This window comes from Entelurus aequoreus, linkage group LG19 (genome assembly GCF_033978785.1).
Source record: "Entelurus aequoreus isolate RoL-2023_Sb linkage group LG19, RoL_Eaeq_v1.1, whole genome shotgun sequence".
Lineage (NCBI taxonomy): Eukaryota > Metazoa > Chordata > Actinopteri > Syngnathiformes > Syngnathidae > Entelurus > Entelurus aequoreus.
This window is the reverse complement of record NC_084749.1, coordinates 48,814,965-48,831,605: the sequence shown is the minus strand read 5'-3', so window position 1 is coordinate 48,831,605 and position 16,641 is coordinate 48,814,965. Positions and strand designations below refer to the sequence as shown.

The 16,641-nt window shown below is 40.1% G+C and overlaps 1 protein-coding gene across 1 annotated transcript in view; it reads right to left on the bottom strand.

Moving 5' to 3' along the window:
- Positions 1-16,641, bottom strand: part of LOC133635426 (A disintegrin and metalloproteinase with thrombospondin motifs 10-like) — a 105,151-nt gene that overhangs the window by 19,063 nt on the left and 69,447 nt on the right. Inside the window, exons 17-22 of the mRNA XM_062028623.1 lie at positions 13,078-13,201; positions 6,680-6,760; positions 4,903-5,066; positions 4,662-4,788; positions 2,472-2,601; positions 2,198-2,402 (exon numbers count right to left, since the gene is read on the bottom strand). Of these exons, the coding sequence (XP_061884607.1) occupies positions 2,198-2,402; positions 2,472-2,601; positions 4,662-4,788; positions 4,903-5,066; positions 6,680-6,760; positions 13,078-13,201 (831 nt within the window). The remainder of the gene's footprint in view (positions 1-2,197; positions 2,403-2,471; positions 2,602-4,661; positions 4,789-4,902; positions 5,067-6,679; positions 6,761-13,077; positions 13,202-16,641) is intronic.

Genomic DNA, 16,641 nt, shown 5'->3' with positions numbered 1-16,641 from the left:
TCATTAAGATGATCAGTGTTTCCACAAAGATAAATATCATTAATTATTAATAATAACAGAGTTAAAGGTAAATTGAGCAAATTGGCTACTTCTGGCAATTTATTTAAGTGTGTATCAAACTGGTAGCCCTTCGCATTAATCAGTACCCAAGAAGTAGCCCTTGGTTTCAAAAAGGTTGGTGACCCCTGGACTAAATGATGCATCACTGTACTGGTACAATAGGGTTAAAGAAACAATGTTGCAAACTGGAGGAAAGATGTCACAAATTGACCCTGCTATATTTTATTGGTTGGATAAAGATTGTAATGTGTCTGGGGTGCTTGCTTGTCATGTTGATGATTTCATCTGGGGTGGTTCACAGATTTTCACAACAACTGTAATCCCTCACCTGCAATCTGCCTTTCAAGTGGGCAGAGAAGAACATGACAGCTTTCGCTATGTAGGCATGGAGTATTTCACTGTAAATGGAGTAACATGTATGCATCAAGACAATTACATACAGAATCTCCAGCCAATTCACATAGACATCTCCAGAGCCATGAGACGGGATGCTCTTTTGACTGAAAGTGAAATTGATGACCTGAGATCAAAAATAGGTCAACTTCTGTGGGTTGCCAGACAAAGTAGACCGGATATTATGTTTGATACATGTGTCCTTGCAGCTAACATAAAACATGCTACTGTGCAGACTTTACATGACACAAACAAGGTGGTGAAAAAATTGAAATCAGAACATGTGACACTGAAGTTTCAGAACCTGGGAAAAGACAGTTCTCTAAAGCTAGTAGTGTTCTGCGACGCCTCCCTGGGAAACCTTACAGATGGAGGCACTCAAGGGGGACATCTCATTCTGCTGATGGGTGAGGAAGGAAGATTCTCCCCTGTGTATTGGCAGTCAAAAAAGATCAGAAGAGTCGTACGGAGCACTCTTGCTGGAGAAACTCTTGCCCTTGCCGATGCTATTGACAGTGCCATTTCTTTATCTGACCTTCATGCAGAACTTACCACAGGGAATGTATCACAACATGTCTTACCAATAGTGTGTGTCACTGATAACCACTCCCTTGCAGACGCCATCAAGTCTACTAAGTGAGTGACAGAGAAAAGGCTCCGCCTTGAAATAAGTGGCATCAAAGAACTTCTTCAGTGTAAAAGAATTCAACAGATTCTCTGGCCACCTACTGGAGAGCAGCTAGCTGACTGTTTGACAAAACGAGGTGCATCCGCACTTCAGCTCCTAAAGGCACTCAGTGTTGGAGAGTGGAAACTGGAATAGAGACTATTCTTTTGTGGACAGTTTTTTTTGTATAAGTTTTATTTGTTGATCACCATGTGCTTACATTTTCATACTTATGGACATTAATAATAGACTGTGATTTTTGTGTTAAAAAAACTAAAAAGAAAAAGTGGGAGATTGTAAATGTTCTGTTTTTGCATTGCGCATTATTATGGTACACTCTTTTAGTGTATTTACGGTAATTCCCAGCATGCATTGCTCTATGCGCGGGCTCCGGTGTTTAGTCTGTTTATGTGAACGGCAGTGGCCGGTTTGTTATTGTGTTCCCTCAGTAAAGTATACGTATAAAAACAAGAAGGTTGTCGTCATTGAGTTATCAAGAAGATAGATGTGCGTGGCCAAAATTGACTCGGGGAAATTAGTGTTGCACCCTGTTTGAAAAGATAGTCTCTACAATGGTACAAAAAAAACTTTAGAAGAGGTGCACATTTCCATGTCAACGTCAGTTTTGATACATCTCAACTTTGCCGTAAAAAAGGGCGTAGTGCAGGTTTTTTTGCGTACGAAGCTTGATACATGAGGCCCCCGGTTTCAAATCGCATAATTTAGGTGTGTTAGTCCAGTTTCTCAAAAGCCAAACATGATCATCTTACAACTAATGTTTCAATTGGTCTTAGGATGCTTCTTTAGAGCCGAAATATTTGAGAAATTAGACTAATTTAGTGCATGGAAATGTTATCCGTGTGTTTACAGTGGTCCAAATTACTTTATACAACAGGAGCACTTTAGTGTTTTTTAGGAATTTTCTGCAAAAATGATTGTTTTGAACTGAACTCGGGGCCAGTTTGGTGTCATTCCCGGGCCAGATTTAGCCCCTGGGCCGCAAGTTGTAAAGCCCTGCTTTAAATGAAAAGAACGAAAACATAACTTTTCAGTTGCAGTAGGATTTCTTCTGCCTACCTCCGTCCAGTCCAGGGCCAACCACTCCGGGGGGCAGCTGTGGTTGTTGCAGGGTTCAGTAAATGAGGGCCGTGAAGGAGGGCAGGCGGAGTCATCCAGGACCTTCTCTTCTAATGCAGAGAGCCTCCTTTTGCATAACACCTCGCGGGTCCTCAGGCCACCATTGCAGCTGCGACTGCACTCCGACCACTTTCCTGTCCACCAGCTGAGCAAGACGATAATGATTACTGTGTGTCAGGATTGTGTGAACATAAATACACCAGCAAACACTCACGTTGGGGAACATGGCTCAGTATTGCAGAATCTGCGCCTCTCTTTGGGCTTGTTCTTCTTATCACAGAAGTGGTTGTAAACAATGGAGTGGTCTGATAGCTTCCTACAACCCACCTGCTGGATCTGCTCACCTGAAAGTCAAGACAATACAATCAGAACATTCAGCACAAACATACAAATAAAAATGCTTGTCACTTTCAAAGCAGCAACCAGATGGACTTTATTAACACAAAACACATAAACTAGGGCTCAAAAGGTTTGAAGAGTTAGTGTGCATTATTTTACAAAGTGTTTATAGTCAAGTTCCCATTGCTTAGTAATTATTAGGTATCATCTATTACATATTTCTCTAATTAGTATAACAGTTTATGCAAATCATTCTACAGTGTTTACGTTTATTCTACTCCTGTACATAGTGTTTACTCTTCATTATTTGATCCTAATTCAAGGCATTATTGCACATTCTGAACATTTTTTCTGTCACTCCTTACTCCTTTATTCGCATTTATCTACAAACTGTATTAACTCTACTATTACATACAGTATCTTTATCCTTTACGTTAATTACTGTAATTATTAGTAATTGCTGTGACTTGAGAAGAGGTCTAATTAAATATTATTATTATTTTATAGAGGTTTATTTGAAATAGGGACAGATACAAAAACATAGACATCTGAAACAGTTATCCGATGCATGCATCACAGTGTTTGTAGCCAAAGCTAATTTACAACACTTGTCCCCAACAACAACAACAACACAGATCCAACATCATTAAAATAGGAAAATAAAAAATAGAGTGAGTTGATAATAATGATAATAGTAATAACACAGACAAAGTGCAAACTAGATAAAAGCCAATAATAATAATAATAACACAGACAAAGTGCAGACTAGATAAAAACCAATTAGTAAAAATGAGTAAAAACTAAACATGGGAACACGATTGTTGCTCAACTAGCCATAATTTTGTTTGTTTTTTGAAAGTGACAAGTGCAGGTATACTTTTCAAAGTGTCCGGTAAAGAGTTCCATAGTTGTGGTCCTTTTATTGAAAAGGCAGTCTGGGCAAAAGATGTTCTACGGAATGGAACACAACAGTTGCCTTTTGACATTGCTCGGGTGGTAGATCTGGTACCACTTTGCAGTCTTGTAATTGCCTTGCAGAGCAATTGGGGAGCAGAGTTATGCAAGCATTTAAAAACCAGTTTGACTGTGTGTAACAAAATAAAATTGGTAAAACTTAAAATATTGTATTTGGTTAAAATTTGGCAATGATGATATCGTATACTCTTCTTGTCTAGAACTTTCAAGGTGCGGTTATAAAGACACTCAATGGTCTTGATTGATGACTGGTGTGCCTGGGACCATGTGGTTAAGCCATAAGATATGTGTGACAGAATCATTGCATTCATAAAAGTAAAAGCACAGCTAAGAGTTAAGCAGTGTCTTATAATCTTAAAACAGCCTAGGTTTGCCTTCAGGGTTTTACACATCTTCTTAATGTGACTTTTAAAATTCAGCTGATAGTCTATGATTATGCCCAAATATTTGACTTCAGGTACTTGTTCAATGACCTCCTCATTAATTTTTATATTCAGGTTTGTTTGAGGTAGCTTTTTTATGGAGAAGCATATGCTCTGCTTCTTCCTACTCCTTTTCACACATGTTGAATTGTGTAACTGTAAACATATGATGTACTTGAATGTAACTTTTTTGGCATGTTCAAAATTATAAACCATTACTATTACTTTTCAAACTTCTTTTACCAAGTTCAACCAATTACAACAACAGCGGTGGATGCATGTGCATGTACGAGACAGTCTGCCCCACAACAAGAGGATAGAGAAAAAGAAGGAACTTAGTAACTACAATGTCGGACGACGATGGCAGTTCGCGCAAAGCTCTTTGGTTAAATCTCTACCATATATGGAGATATCCGCTTATATCACACTTGGGAAAAATATCACAAATTGGGAAAATTCCTAACGGCTCGTTTGGAAGAAGTATGAAGGAAAGCAAGATTTTTTAAAATACATTTCTCCGCCATTCCTCTGTTTGATTCAAAAATTTCCGCAACTTATGCAGTTCCCATATACACAATAATAAGTAAGAAAGGGTTGGTTTTGGATAATAGGTCTCCTTTAAGTATCAAGCCTTGTAAATTGCATCTTGTTGTAAGGGCGGTGTCTACCTCCAGCACAGAGAGCAGAACAGTGTGACCAGGATGTGTGGTACCAGGCAAAACCAATCAGGGGATCCCGGTTGACAGGGGGGTTAAAACGATAGTGGATTCCAGGGTTCTCCTCCATTACCATCACCTGCATACAGATTTTTAGTAAACACATTTACTTGTGTCTCGTTTTTATCACTGCATATAATACACAGAATAAACAAATACATAGAAATATATACAGTAGCTAACAAATGTTTACCATGACAATGAGGGTCATATTTGTTGGTCCCAGAGCCTCAAGAGTTTCCGGTCCATCTGTAGGGCGTCTGTAGTGGAAAGTTGTTCCAGCAACATTTAACCGCTGCGGCGTGTCAGCGGTCAGCTTCTCATTGAGAAAGTAATGATCACTTTTAGTCTTCAGCACTGGAGCACAGAAGAGATGAAAGTACATGGAACAAATCAATGCACTGAAATGTCACATGGTTAATTATCTTATGGCACAAATACATGAGAGAAACTATTGGGACAATAATTATTAAAACACACCATTTTATGTGGTTGATTAAATCATCAATCAAAAAGACTACACTCCACTTAAAAACGAGCCATTGGCCACAATTGGCCAATGGCCACAAATGGCCAATGGCCAATGGTCATTCAGATACCTTCTGAATGATTTGTGTACAAAAAGGAAATAATGTTCTACAAGCTGACCAATCACAGCCTTTAAGGTCAATGGGATTAGATTTGTTTGGAGGTGCACATCACGCTAGTATGAAAAATATATTCATGTTGGCAGGTCTGCATTCGGAATAAACTGGAACAGAATTGTGAGGTAGAAGGAAAACTGTGTAAACCTCATTCGCCAACACGGCAGAACATCTCAAGCTTTGCCTTCCATTAATACCCACAGTCTGATACAGCACTGACTTGACTTGAATCGAGGAAAAGACGTCAGTTTTGCCTTGCAGAACGACAACTGAATTTTTTTTGTAGCAAGCAACAACAAAACAGTAACATCATCCCTGGCGAGTGTTGTACACACACACATCTCATTCCACTCTCACCAACCACTTCCCTGTTTCCCCGGCTCCAGTATCAGCTAGTATTTAACATATGCCCCCATATAGTTGCCCGGGATATGCCTGTAATATTATTCTTTAATTTTGGACCTCCAGAATAGGCATGGCATCATCCATTTGTGTCAACAAGGTTGAATTGAATTTCCCTCTGGATTAATAACGTATCTGTCTATTACGTCGGAAAACCTTTGACAAGTTGACCTCATGTCTGTCCCCGCCCATTAGAAAGTTTCAAAATGTAAAGTACGATCCGCCTTGAAAACTGAGTATTTTATTTTCAAAACAAAACAAGATCATTTTTTGGGTTTATATTATGCTAGATCCACTCGACGTCCATTGCACAGGTTGCCCAGGGGGGGACAAGGTTTCTCATTGTCATCCCATTGGGTTGAGTTTTTTCTTGCCCTGATGTGGGATGTCGTTGTGGCTTGTGCAGCCCTTTGAGACACTCGTTATTTAGGGCTATATAAGTAAACTTTGATTGATTGATGGTTTGTGCATGACTTCCTGTCCAACACAAGCAGATTTTAGCTAAATGGATCCACCGTGTTGCGGCGACCGGCAAATATAAGAGTTCTGTGTATATCTAGCGCAGGGATGCGCTAAATATACGCAGGCGCTGGAAACTGACACTGAAATAGTGATGGAAAGAGTCCGCTGCAGTGGCAGAGCATCCAGTGGCAATCAAGAGTCGTGCTGGAAAACAACCCGACAGCTTGGGCTTTTAACTCGATGACTAGCACTTTCGACACTTAATTAGAAAACTGTGGTTCCAGGATGAACAGGCAACAATTCATAGTCTTCGGGTGTAATTATTAACATTCCAGCTTTTTGTCTTTTGTACCTATTTCTGCAGTTTTTTTATTTCTATAATTTGCAGAGAGCCAATAAAGAAGAAGCCACAGGCTGCGAATGGCCTTTGACTTAGGCAGTTACACCGTCATGGCATCTTACCTAGGTGGTTCATGGATACGTTGAGCTCCTGTATGTGAATGAACACTGAACCTTTTGGGATTCGGATGACCTCTTCATAGCCTGCGTGGTAAACACAAGTCAAATTACAAACACATTTTGCCACTGGACCACATTCGCTCACCAATGACAGAAATATAAAAGGGGACAGAATTCCAACTGTCAAGCACACACTCAAAGACATCAGGTCAAAGCTGGTAAAAGCGAAATCAAGGAATAGCACTGTTTTCTGGGCAACAGGGGACGTGATGCATGAGTAGTGTTTAACTCTGTGGGATGCCGATAGACTGAGGAAAAGCTTCAGATTCCGGTCGCATTCCCTGGCAGTGTGCCTCAGCCACTCTGCTCAGCTCTTTTCACACGAATAAAAAAATCCAGATGAACCGCCTCTTCACTATATTCCCTCAATCTGTTTTCCTGTCCCTTTCATTTCTTTCCCCTTCCTTGGCTCCATCTTTGCTTTGCCAACCAGGCGGCCAAAGCAGCCCTGCAAATAACTCCAGTCTTTCTTGATGAAAAAGGAATGAAAAGTGAGGCATACAATAATATCTTCCAGTGCTTCAACCACGAAAAGAAAGGAGAGGCTTGACAGGAAACCTCTTTATGGGACAGGCAATGTTCGAAGAGTCAAGATGGAGGTGTGGAAAAAGAATTTAGTTCAGAGGGTTTTGGTTGGAAGACAGACACAAAGACAGAAAAGTGGATTAGATTAGTTTTTCTATGTGATGGACTTGGAGCAAAGGACCTGTAAAGCCCTAGTCCGGGGGTCAGCAACCTGCGGTTGTAGAGCGCAATGCAGCTCTTTAGCGCTGCCCTGGTGGCTCCCTAGAGCTTTTTCAAAAATGTATGAAAATGGAAAATGGATGGGGAAAAAATATATTTTTTGTTTTAATATGGGTTTTGTAGGACAAACATGACACAAATCTCCCTAATTGTTAGCAATCCCACTGTTTATATTGAAAATGCTTTACTGATGAGAGTATTTGGCGAGCACCGATTTGTCCTAATAATTGTGGCGATCCTTGAACTCACCATAGTTTGTTTACATGTACAACTTTCTCCGATGCTGCCACAGAAAGACGTGTTTATGCCATTCCTTCTTTGTCTCATTTTGTCCACCAAACGTTTTATGCAGTGCGTGTTTGCACAAAGGTTAGCTTTGTTGATGTTATTGAATTGTTGGAGTGCTAATCAAGCATATTTGGTCAGTGCATGACTGCAAGCTAATCAATGCTAACATGCTATTTAGGCTAGCTCTGTGTACATATTGCATCATTATGCCTCGATTGTAGGTATATTTAAGCTACCGTATTTTTCGGAGTATAAGTCGCACCGGAGCATAAGTCGCATTTTTGGGGGAAATTTATTTGATAAAACCCAACACCAAGAATAGACATTTGAAAGACAATTTTAAATAAATAAAGAATAGTGAACAACAGGCTGAATAAGTGTACGTTATATGATGCATAAATAACCAACTGAGAACATGCCTGGTATGTTAACGTAGCATATTATGGTAAGAGTCATTCAAAGAACTATAACATATAGAACATGCTATACGTTTACCAAACAATCTGTCACTCCTAATCGCTAAATCCCATGAAATCTTATACGTCTAGTCTCTTGCGTGAATGAGCTGAATAATATTATTTGATATTTTACGGTAATGTGTTAATTATTTCCACACATACATCGCTCCTGTCCAAACTATGAAAAAAACTGCGACTTATAGTCAGAAAAATATGGTAATTAAATTTCCTTTACTAATGTTGTCAGTGTATTTAATTTATATTTACATGTCTCGTGACATATCATCTGTATGTAATATTGGCTGCATTTCTGATAGTTGTTTGTGTGCCATGTTGTTGTAGACCACCGCAAACGTTACCCAGCTTGCAAAGATTGTAATAAACCCATGAGAAGAAGACAGCCTGTCCACGGATGTTTGACAGCATCTAGAGTTCATTTCATTGGGTCATGCAGCACTTGATGTCATACAAGTTAGTGGGTTTAGTACTGTAAATCATGATTATAATCATGAGACATATCTACTGGTCAACAGCAATATGCCATTTTATTACTTACTCAAGGCCAGATTTACTAAAGGGCTTACTAAAGCGTGTACTATAACACGTGCAAACTTGATAGCACACGCAAAGCTCATCTACTAAACGTGTGCAAAGTGGATTGCGTCAGTTAAGTGAACAGAATAAGGTGTGCAATCCATTTTGTGTCTCTGTCTTCATTACTATGCTAAATATACGCTGATCATCAGAACGGCCACAAAACTAATAAATATTTAGCACGCGCAATGTGATTTTTCAACACTCATCACCATTCGCGAGAACTTTTTTGCGTTTCATTTCGCAAGTGTCAGAAGGACGTGCTATCTGACACAGACACACACGGCTGTGTCAGATAAGAGGTGCTCCCACTGCACAGACAGACGATGGACAGACGAGAATCCTCCGTCATACGTGTGTGTGTCAACATATTTGGACTGACGGAACTAAAAAATATTAGCATTCATCATTTTTCTTTTATAATTTTATAGCTGCGGGATGACTTAAAGGGCTGGATATAATTAATTCAATTAATGCGTTTTGGTGTCTGCGTTTTTTTAAAATATCGTTTGTTTTTTTCTATTTAGGAAATATATTACTAAAACATATCTCCTGCATGTAAAGACATCCTTCATTATGCATTTTCTTGTGTTTATTGCAGACGCACAAATGCGCTGGTGATTCGATCTACAGCATTGCGAACAGAAATATGTGTCAGTTTACACATGTTTCTGTGGTCTAGATTGCAATTCAGAAAAGGTGTTACAGATTATAGATGCGTGCTGCTGGTTCAACACATCGCACACAAGTGTCTCCATGGTAAAATCCTCATTTAGATAAGGTGGTGAGCACCACTTTTCAATTGCACACGCATTCTTAGTAGATCACACTCATAATACATGCTATTTTATTTTTTGCACACGTTGTCTAGCGCGTGGTATTGGGATCTCAGTAAATCAAATCAAATTTTAATCGTAATCACGATTTTGGCAACTACGATTATGTGAGGGTGATCGTTGGTGATATTGACATTTAAAAAGCCGGCTCCGCTGCATATCAAACCATCAATCACCGAAAGACAGTGGACTCGGGTATAGGGAGAGTATGGACAATTAAACCGCAGGATGTGTGCAACTGTGCCCGGATGCATGTATTGCAGGTCGTTGTAACGTTAGTTTTCTCTGCAAAATTAACCATAATAATATGTCTAAATATAGTTTTAAACATACTACAGCTCATAAAGTTACAATAAAACATGCTTTTATTTTGTCAAAGTATAATTATGTGGTTTTATTTGATGGACTCTGCTGTATACATTCATGTAGTGTTTAGTGACCAGCGGACTTCTAACACACTCACGACGAAATACATGCAGTATATATGTATGTATATATATATATATATATATATATATATATATATATATATATATATATATATATATATATATATATATGTATACAATCCATAATTAATTGACTGTTGATTTGCTTGTATGTTTGTAATCATGATGAGCAATAAAACATATCAATAACAAAAAAACAGTGTATGGATATGCATGTTTACACACAAAAAAAACTCTTGAATTAAAAAATATGTTGAATGAGGAAGTGCAGTGTATGCATAGCTCCAGCTGTGGCCAGTGTAGGCAGCTCAATGTTGGTGTGCAACATGGCGTCCTGTAGTCACGTGAGGGGCTTTTGACCAATCATTCAGGAGATCGTCTGAAACCGAATAGTCAATACTCTGTCTATACACGGCTCTGAGTGGACTCATGTGAGAATGAGCAGGAGTGAGTGAGAACAGAGGGGGACATTAGATCAGCTGGTCGCCAGTAGCTTCCAAAAATATTAGGAAAAAAAATGCACTATTACATCGGAGCCTTCCCCCCACAGTAACCTTGAAACACACGGCAAAGTTGTGTTGGTGTGAACACACGAAACACGCATGTGTTATTTCAAAACAAAATCACCACAAAATATTTATCAATCCTACACTATCTATACCAGTGCTTCTCAAATATTTTCTGTTACCCCCCCCCAGGAAGAAGGAAATATTTTGTGCCGCCCCCACATTCTCCACCATGACTAAAAATAGTATTGTTTGTCGATAAATTTGTTATGACAATATCTCTACATAACATTGTAAGCTTATCAAAAATAAAAGAAACAACACACCAGTCTTTCCTCATCCCCCACCGTGGTTACAGTGAAGCCAAGTGCGACATACGCTCATCATATTCTGGTACAGCAAAAAAAGCATGTTCCTCGAGGTTACGCGCCCCCCCCTGACATTGCACCGTGCCACCCCAGGGGGGCCCGCCCCACTGTTTGAGAATGACTGATCTATACTAACACATTAAACACAAAGATGTTTAGGACACGTTTTCTAGCTGGTTTTATATCAAATAGTATCACTGTATTTTACTTCCGAGCGTTCCTGAATGTCAATAGAACAAACCAAAACATACAAAGGCGACAGGACTCGATCAATACGCAGCGCATCAGCGGGTTTATACGTAAATCTAGAAAAATATACTACTTTGACTAGAACAGGGGTCGGCAACCCGCGGCTCCGGAGCCGCATGCGGCTCTTTGACCACTCTGATGCGGCTCAGCTGCATACTTACCGACCCCCCCGATTTTCCCAGGAGACTTATGGATCTCAGTGCCTCTCCTAGATAACTCCCAGGGAAAATATAATCCTATTTTCACTCTAATTACTAAATTAAGGGAGTGCCCTGATTGCACTGTAGTAGTTGTTCTCTATAGCATTTACAAACAGCGTGCCAGCCCGGCCACATGTTGAATGTAGCTTTTACTTGCACACATAGGAGACAGCAAAGCATACTTAGTCATCAGCCACACAGCTTACACTGACGGTAGCCGTATCAAACAACTTTAACACTGTTACGTTACAAATATGCGCCACACTGTGAACCCACACCAAAAAAGAATGAAAAACACATTTCTGGAGAACATCCCACCGTAACACAACATAAACACAACACAACCAATACCCAGAATCCCATGCAGCCCTAACTCTTCCGGTCTAGATTATACACCCCTGCTACCACCAAATCCCCCCACACATCACCCCCCCCCCCACCCCCCCCACCTCCGTGCGTTGGTTGAGCGGAAGAGTTAGGGCTGCATGGGATTCTGGGTATTGGTTGTGTTCTGTTTATGTTGTGTTACAGTGCAGATGTTCTCCAGAAATGTGTTTGTCATTCTTTTTTGGTGTGGGTTCAAAGTGTGGCGCATATTTGTAACATAACAGTGTTAAAGTTGTTTTATACGGCTATACCGTCAGTGTAAGCTGTGTGGCTGCTGACCTAGTACGCCTTGCTGTCACTTACGTGAGCAAGCTGAAACTGCATTCTACATGTGGTCGAGCAGGTACACTGTTTGGGCAGGCTGTAGAGGGCGCCAAAAGCAGTGCCCTCACGCTCTGATATTCGGGAGTCTCCCGGAAAAAATGAGAGGATTGGCAAGTATGACGCGATCAAGCGCCATTCATTCAAAATTCGCGGGCCGCACTAACATCAAATTTCCACATTAAAGTGCGTGCCGGTGCATGTGTCTGAGACCCCTGGTTAACATAGCACAAAGCATTTAAGCTTTGTATGCGGAGTTTTTCATTTTAAATTTAAAATTTTTTTTTGTGGCTCCCATTATTTTCTTTAATTCGTGAAACTTGCCAAAATGGCTCTTTGAGTGGTAAAGGTTGCCGACCCCTGGACTAGAAGAACAGCGGATGTCTGAGATCACTGCTAAATATAAGCTGGCGACTAATCTCGGGTGTACCCCGCCTCTTGCCCAAAGTCAGCTGGGATATGCTCCAGCTTACCCACGACCCGAGTGAGGTTAAGTGGTATAGAAAATGGATGACTGAATGGAAAGTCAAATGTTCTCCGAAATATACAAAATAAGAATAATAGGGAGAAGCCTCTCCGGTTCTTAGCTTTCTGGAAATGTACCTCCGAAAACAATTTAGTTGAAAATCCCTGCTGAATGGTCACACGTCGTTGCCTGTTTTTTAATGTACAAAACATGTTGTGTGGAGCACTATGAAGCCTGATGTTGACCACACCAAAAACCATATATGCTGAATATAAAGCATTGAGTGGTGGCTTGATTGTTTTTCCAGTTTGTGGTGTGCCCCATGGTTCCACACAGGGCCCTCCTCTTTTCTATGCAGTATATTCCTTATGTCATGATTATTTATGCAGTGTAAGTATTTTGTTTTGTAGTGTTTTTTTCTAGAATGTTGGATTTCTTGTGGCATCAAGGAGATGAGAATGCTCAAGTGTTTCACCTCCTTCTGGCAGAGAGTCATTGAAGACTCCTTCCACAGACTCGCAGCTGCTGCCATCACCCCCGCAGATCCGACAGCGGTCCTCTCGAACATCTGAGCCCAGAATGCGATCGCAGCCGACGTGCTGCGGCAAAAGAAGGAGAGAATGAGTGTCAACGTCACTCGGGGTCATGGGTGAAGGACTACAGTCAGTGAGTGGAGAGGTGTCAGAGGCCGGACTGAGGGATTACCTCTAATGTCTTCCAGACCCCTTTTCAAAACACTGAGAGATCAGATGACACGTCCAGATGTGTTTTCTGATCCTGGGCAGACATATTGCTCTCAGATTTCTAAAGTCGTAAGTGTCGACATCAATAGGCGTTATGATGAGCAAAACAAGTGCGTTTCCTCAAACTCCTCGTTAGTAACCTAAACTACTCTGGGCCTTTATTTGTCTAAGTGACACTTGCTTATCGTCAAGCAAGGCTGAGGTTTATAATCCTTTTTTTTTTCATTGGTTAAATCACAGTTCAACAACAGTTGCAAAATTAAAAACTCAAAATGATGCCACAGGTACATGGGTTATATGGTAGCACTGTATTGCAGAAAGAGCAACCTTTTTAACACTATAAAATGTCAACTACAATCTACCCGACAGTGATCCCATACATTCATTTTATTTTAAATTCGAATACAAAGATGCAAATAAATGGACTGTGTGATTGTTCATAAACACATTAAAAGGGACTGTGTGAATGTAGCTTACAATACAGTAGATAATAGGGGTGCTCAAAAAATCGATTAACATCCGAATCGCAATTCCTATATATTGTGATTCTAAATACTAAATACTATACATCTATATATTTTTGGGAAAGTTTACAAGGCCATCCACGAGCTTACTTGCTACGCATATATGTTATACATCAGCAGCCGAGAGGAACTTTGCAACCTGTAACCTGTTTTGAAAAGGTTTTACTATAATTTTTTACCAAATAATATATTGCGAGAGTCGTTTTGAAACGCGAATTGTGTTGAATCAAGAATTGTTCTAAATGGAATATTGACTTGTTTTAAGATTACCATCCCTAGTAGACAACATTGTAACTCTGCTTTGTAACACACCTCATAGGCACCTGGTCCACCATAGAATAAGAAGATGTAGCAGAAGGGATTAGTGTTGCCAATTTAGCGACTTTGTCACTATATTTGGTGAGTATTCAGACGCCTCAAAGCCACTGGCGACAAATTCACCAACTTTTTCTGGACTGTTGTGACAATTTTTGAGACTCTAATGTTTAAGCATGTTTTGCTCTTCTTAACAATCAGCATGTCCTGCTGTGGGCTCCTTCACCTCATCTAAAAACTCTCACTTCTGACTTGTGACATAACAAAAAGAAGCCACAGAAGAAAGTTAATTTGTATTTTTAAACATGTTTGTTTTGCTTGTCATGGTTTTGGCTGACTTTTAGCACATGTGTCATGGCCAATTATGCTAATTAGCATTTAGCATTATTTTTCTCCATGGATGCATACTTTTATTTTTATTCTTCTTTTTTAATGATATGTCATACTGTTTTTTTATTTACAGAGCGTACTGTTTGCATCAGCTCTGTGCTCTTTCAATGTATTTTATGTTCTTTGTGTTATTTAATGTTTCCCTCCTGTTTTCATGTGTTTTTTTTTATTTTTTGTGGACTTTTTGAAGCTGCACTGCAACCACCTAATTTCCCCATTGTGGTATAAATAAAGTCTATCCTATCCTATCCTAACAGAGACTGCAATAACAACAAAGCTTTCTTCCGGTGGCTAACAATTTAAAAAATAAAATGTAACAGATGCATTTGATTAGTTGCTGTGGTAGAATCTATGCTAATACCCCTTTTAAATGTTGTCTTCAATTGGGCCTTACAGAACCCTTGACAGGACATGCCATTTTTTTGCCAACAGCATGTCATGTTTAACTGAGTCATCTGCTCCCAGGTCATTTTCCTCCCCTTCATCCCCCCTCTACCTTCTGTTCCTGTGTCATAAGACTCCAGCTTTGGAACTACAGTCACCATGTTGTTGCAAAGGAGATGAGTATTTCTCCATGTTGCTTCTCCGTCTTTTTATTCCCAAATGGAGCAGAATGACCAAAAGATCGAAGGAAAGAAAAAAAGAATACAAGGGATTAGAAATGTGGAAAGTGACAAAGAGCACAGCAATGCAGACTTGCACACAGCAGAGCTGCAGGGTCATTGAGTACGAGGGAAAACAGAGAAGAGAGGGAGGAGGAGGTTGGAAAGAACAAAGATGCACATTAACAAAATCCTCTTGTTGGACGAGCACGCAAACTGCAGCCTGTTAACCTTAGACACACTAAGCTATTAATGTTGAAGGTAATAATGTTATCTGTGACTGAAGGGCCAGATGTTTATTTACAGATACAGAAAGAGATAGTCTGATACCTTTGCACAATGCCCTGAACTGGAACTGGAAATCTGCCCACTACTCTACACTAACACAAATAGTGGGAGTTTTTCTGTCCAACAAGGTGCAAGCTAGGTACACATGTATAAGTACAAAAGCAGTACCTTCAACTATAGTGACAGGACTGATAATGTTTTTGCCCAGAGAGTGTGAGTGTGAGGTTATGCTCCAAATGTCAGACTACAACAACACAAAAGGCATGGCGGTCTGGAGCCTCTCACCGGTATTCATTGTTGATATAAAAAAAACATGACCATACACAGGTATATAAATCTACACTAAGTACCACTGTATTTTTGTCTCGTTCCTATGAGAATCCTGCGTGTGACTGAAGCATTAAGGAGTGGGACTATCCAGGACTAGCTGCAGTGGGCTCAAAAAACCACCATGTACAATTCTTCACGCATTTTTCACTCATGCGTAAATTGAAGGATGAGGCAAAAATACAGTGCTAACTACTGTATACTTCCCAATTTCTTTACTAGTCCTCTGGGGCATATACATCATTTAAAAGCGGTTTGTTCCCGGCAAGACAATAAAGTCTTAAAGGCCTACTGAAACCTACTACTACCGACCACGCAGTCTGATAGTTTATATATCAATGATGAAATCTTAACATTGCAACACATGCCAGTACGGCCGGGTTAGATTAGTAAAGTGCAATTTTAAATTTCCCGCGAAATATTCTGCTGAAAACGTCTCGGTATGATGACGTTTGCGCGTGACGTCACGGATTGTGCGGACATATTGGGACACCATCGTGGCCAGCTATTAAGTCGTCTGTTTTCATCACAAACTTCCACAGTATTCTGGACAACTGTGTTGGTGAATCTTTTGCAATTTGTTTAATGAACAATGAAGACAGCAAAGAAGAAAGCTGTAGGTGGGATCGGTGTATTAGCGGCTGGCTGCAGCAACACAACCAGAAGGACTTTGAGTTGGATAGCAGACGCGCTACCGTGAGTACGCAGCTTTGGCTTCCAAACATTTGATCGCTTGCCTGTACGTATATTTCCCCAAAGTTACGTACGTGACATGCACATAGCGGCACGCACGTAACTTTGGGGAAATATATGTGCTGTATGAACTTTACGGAGATGAACGGTACTTTGG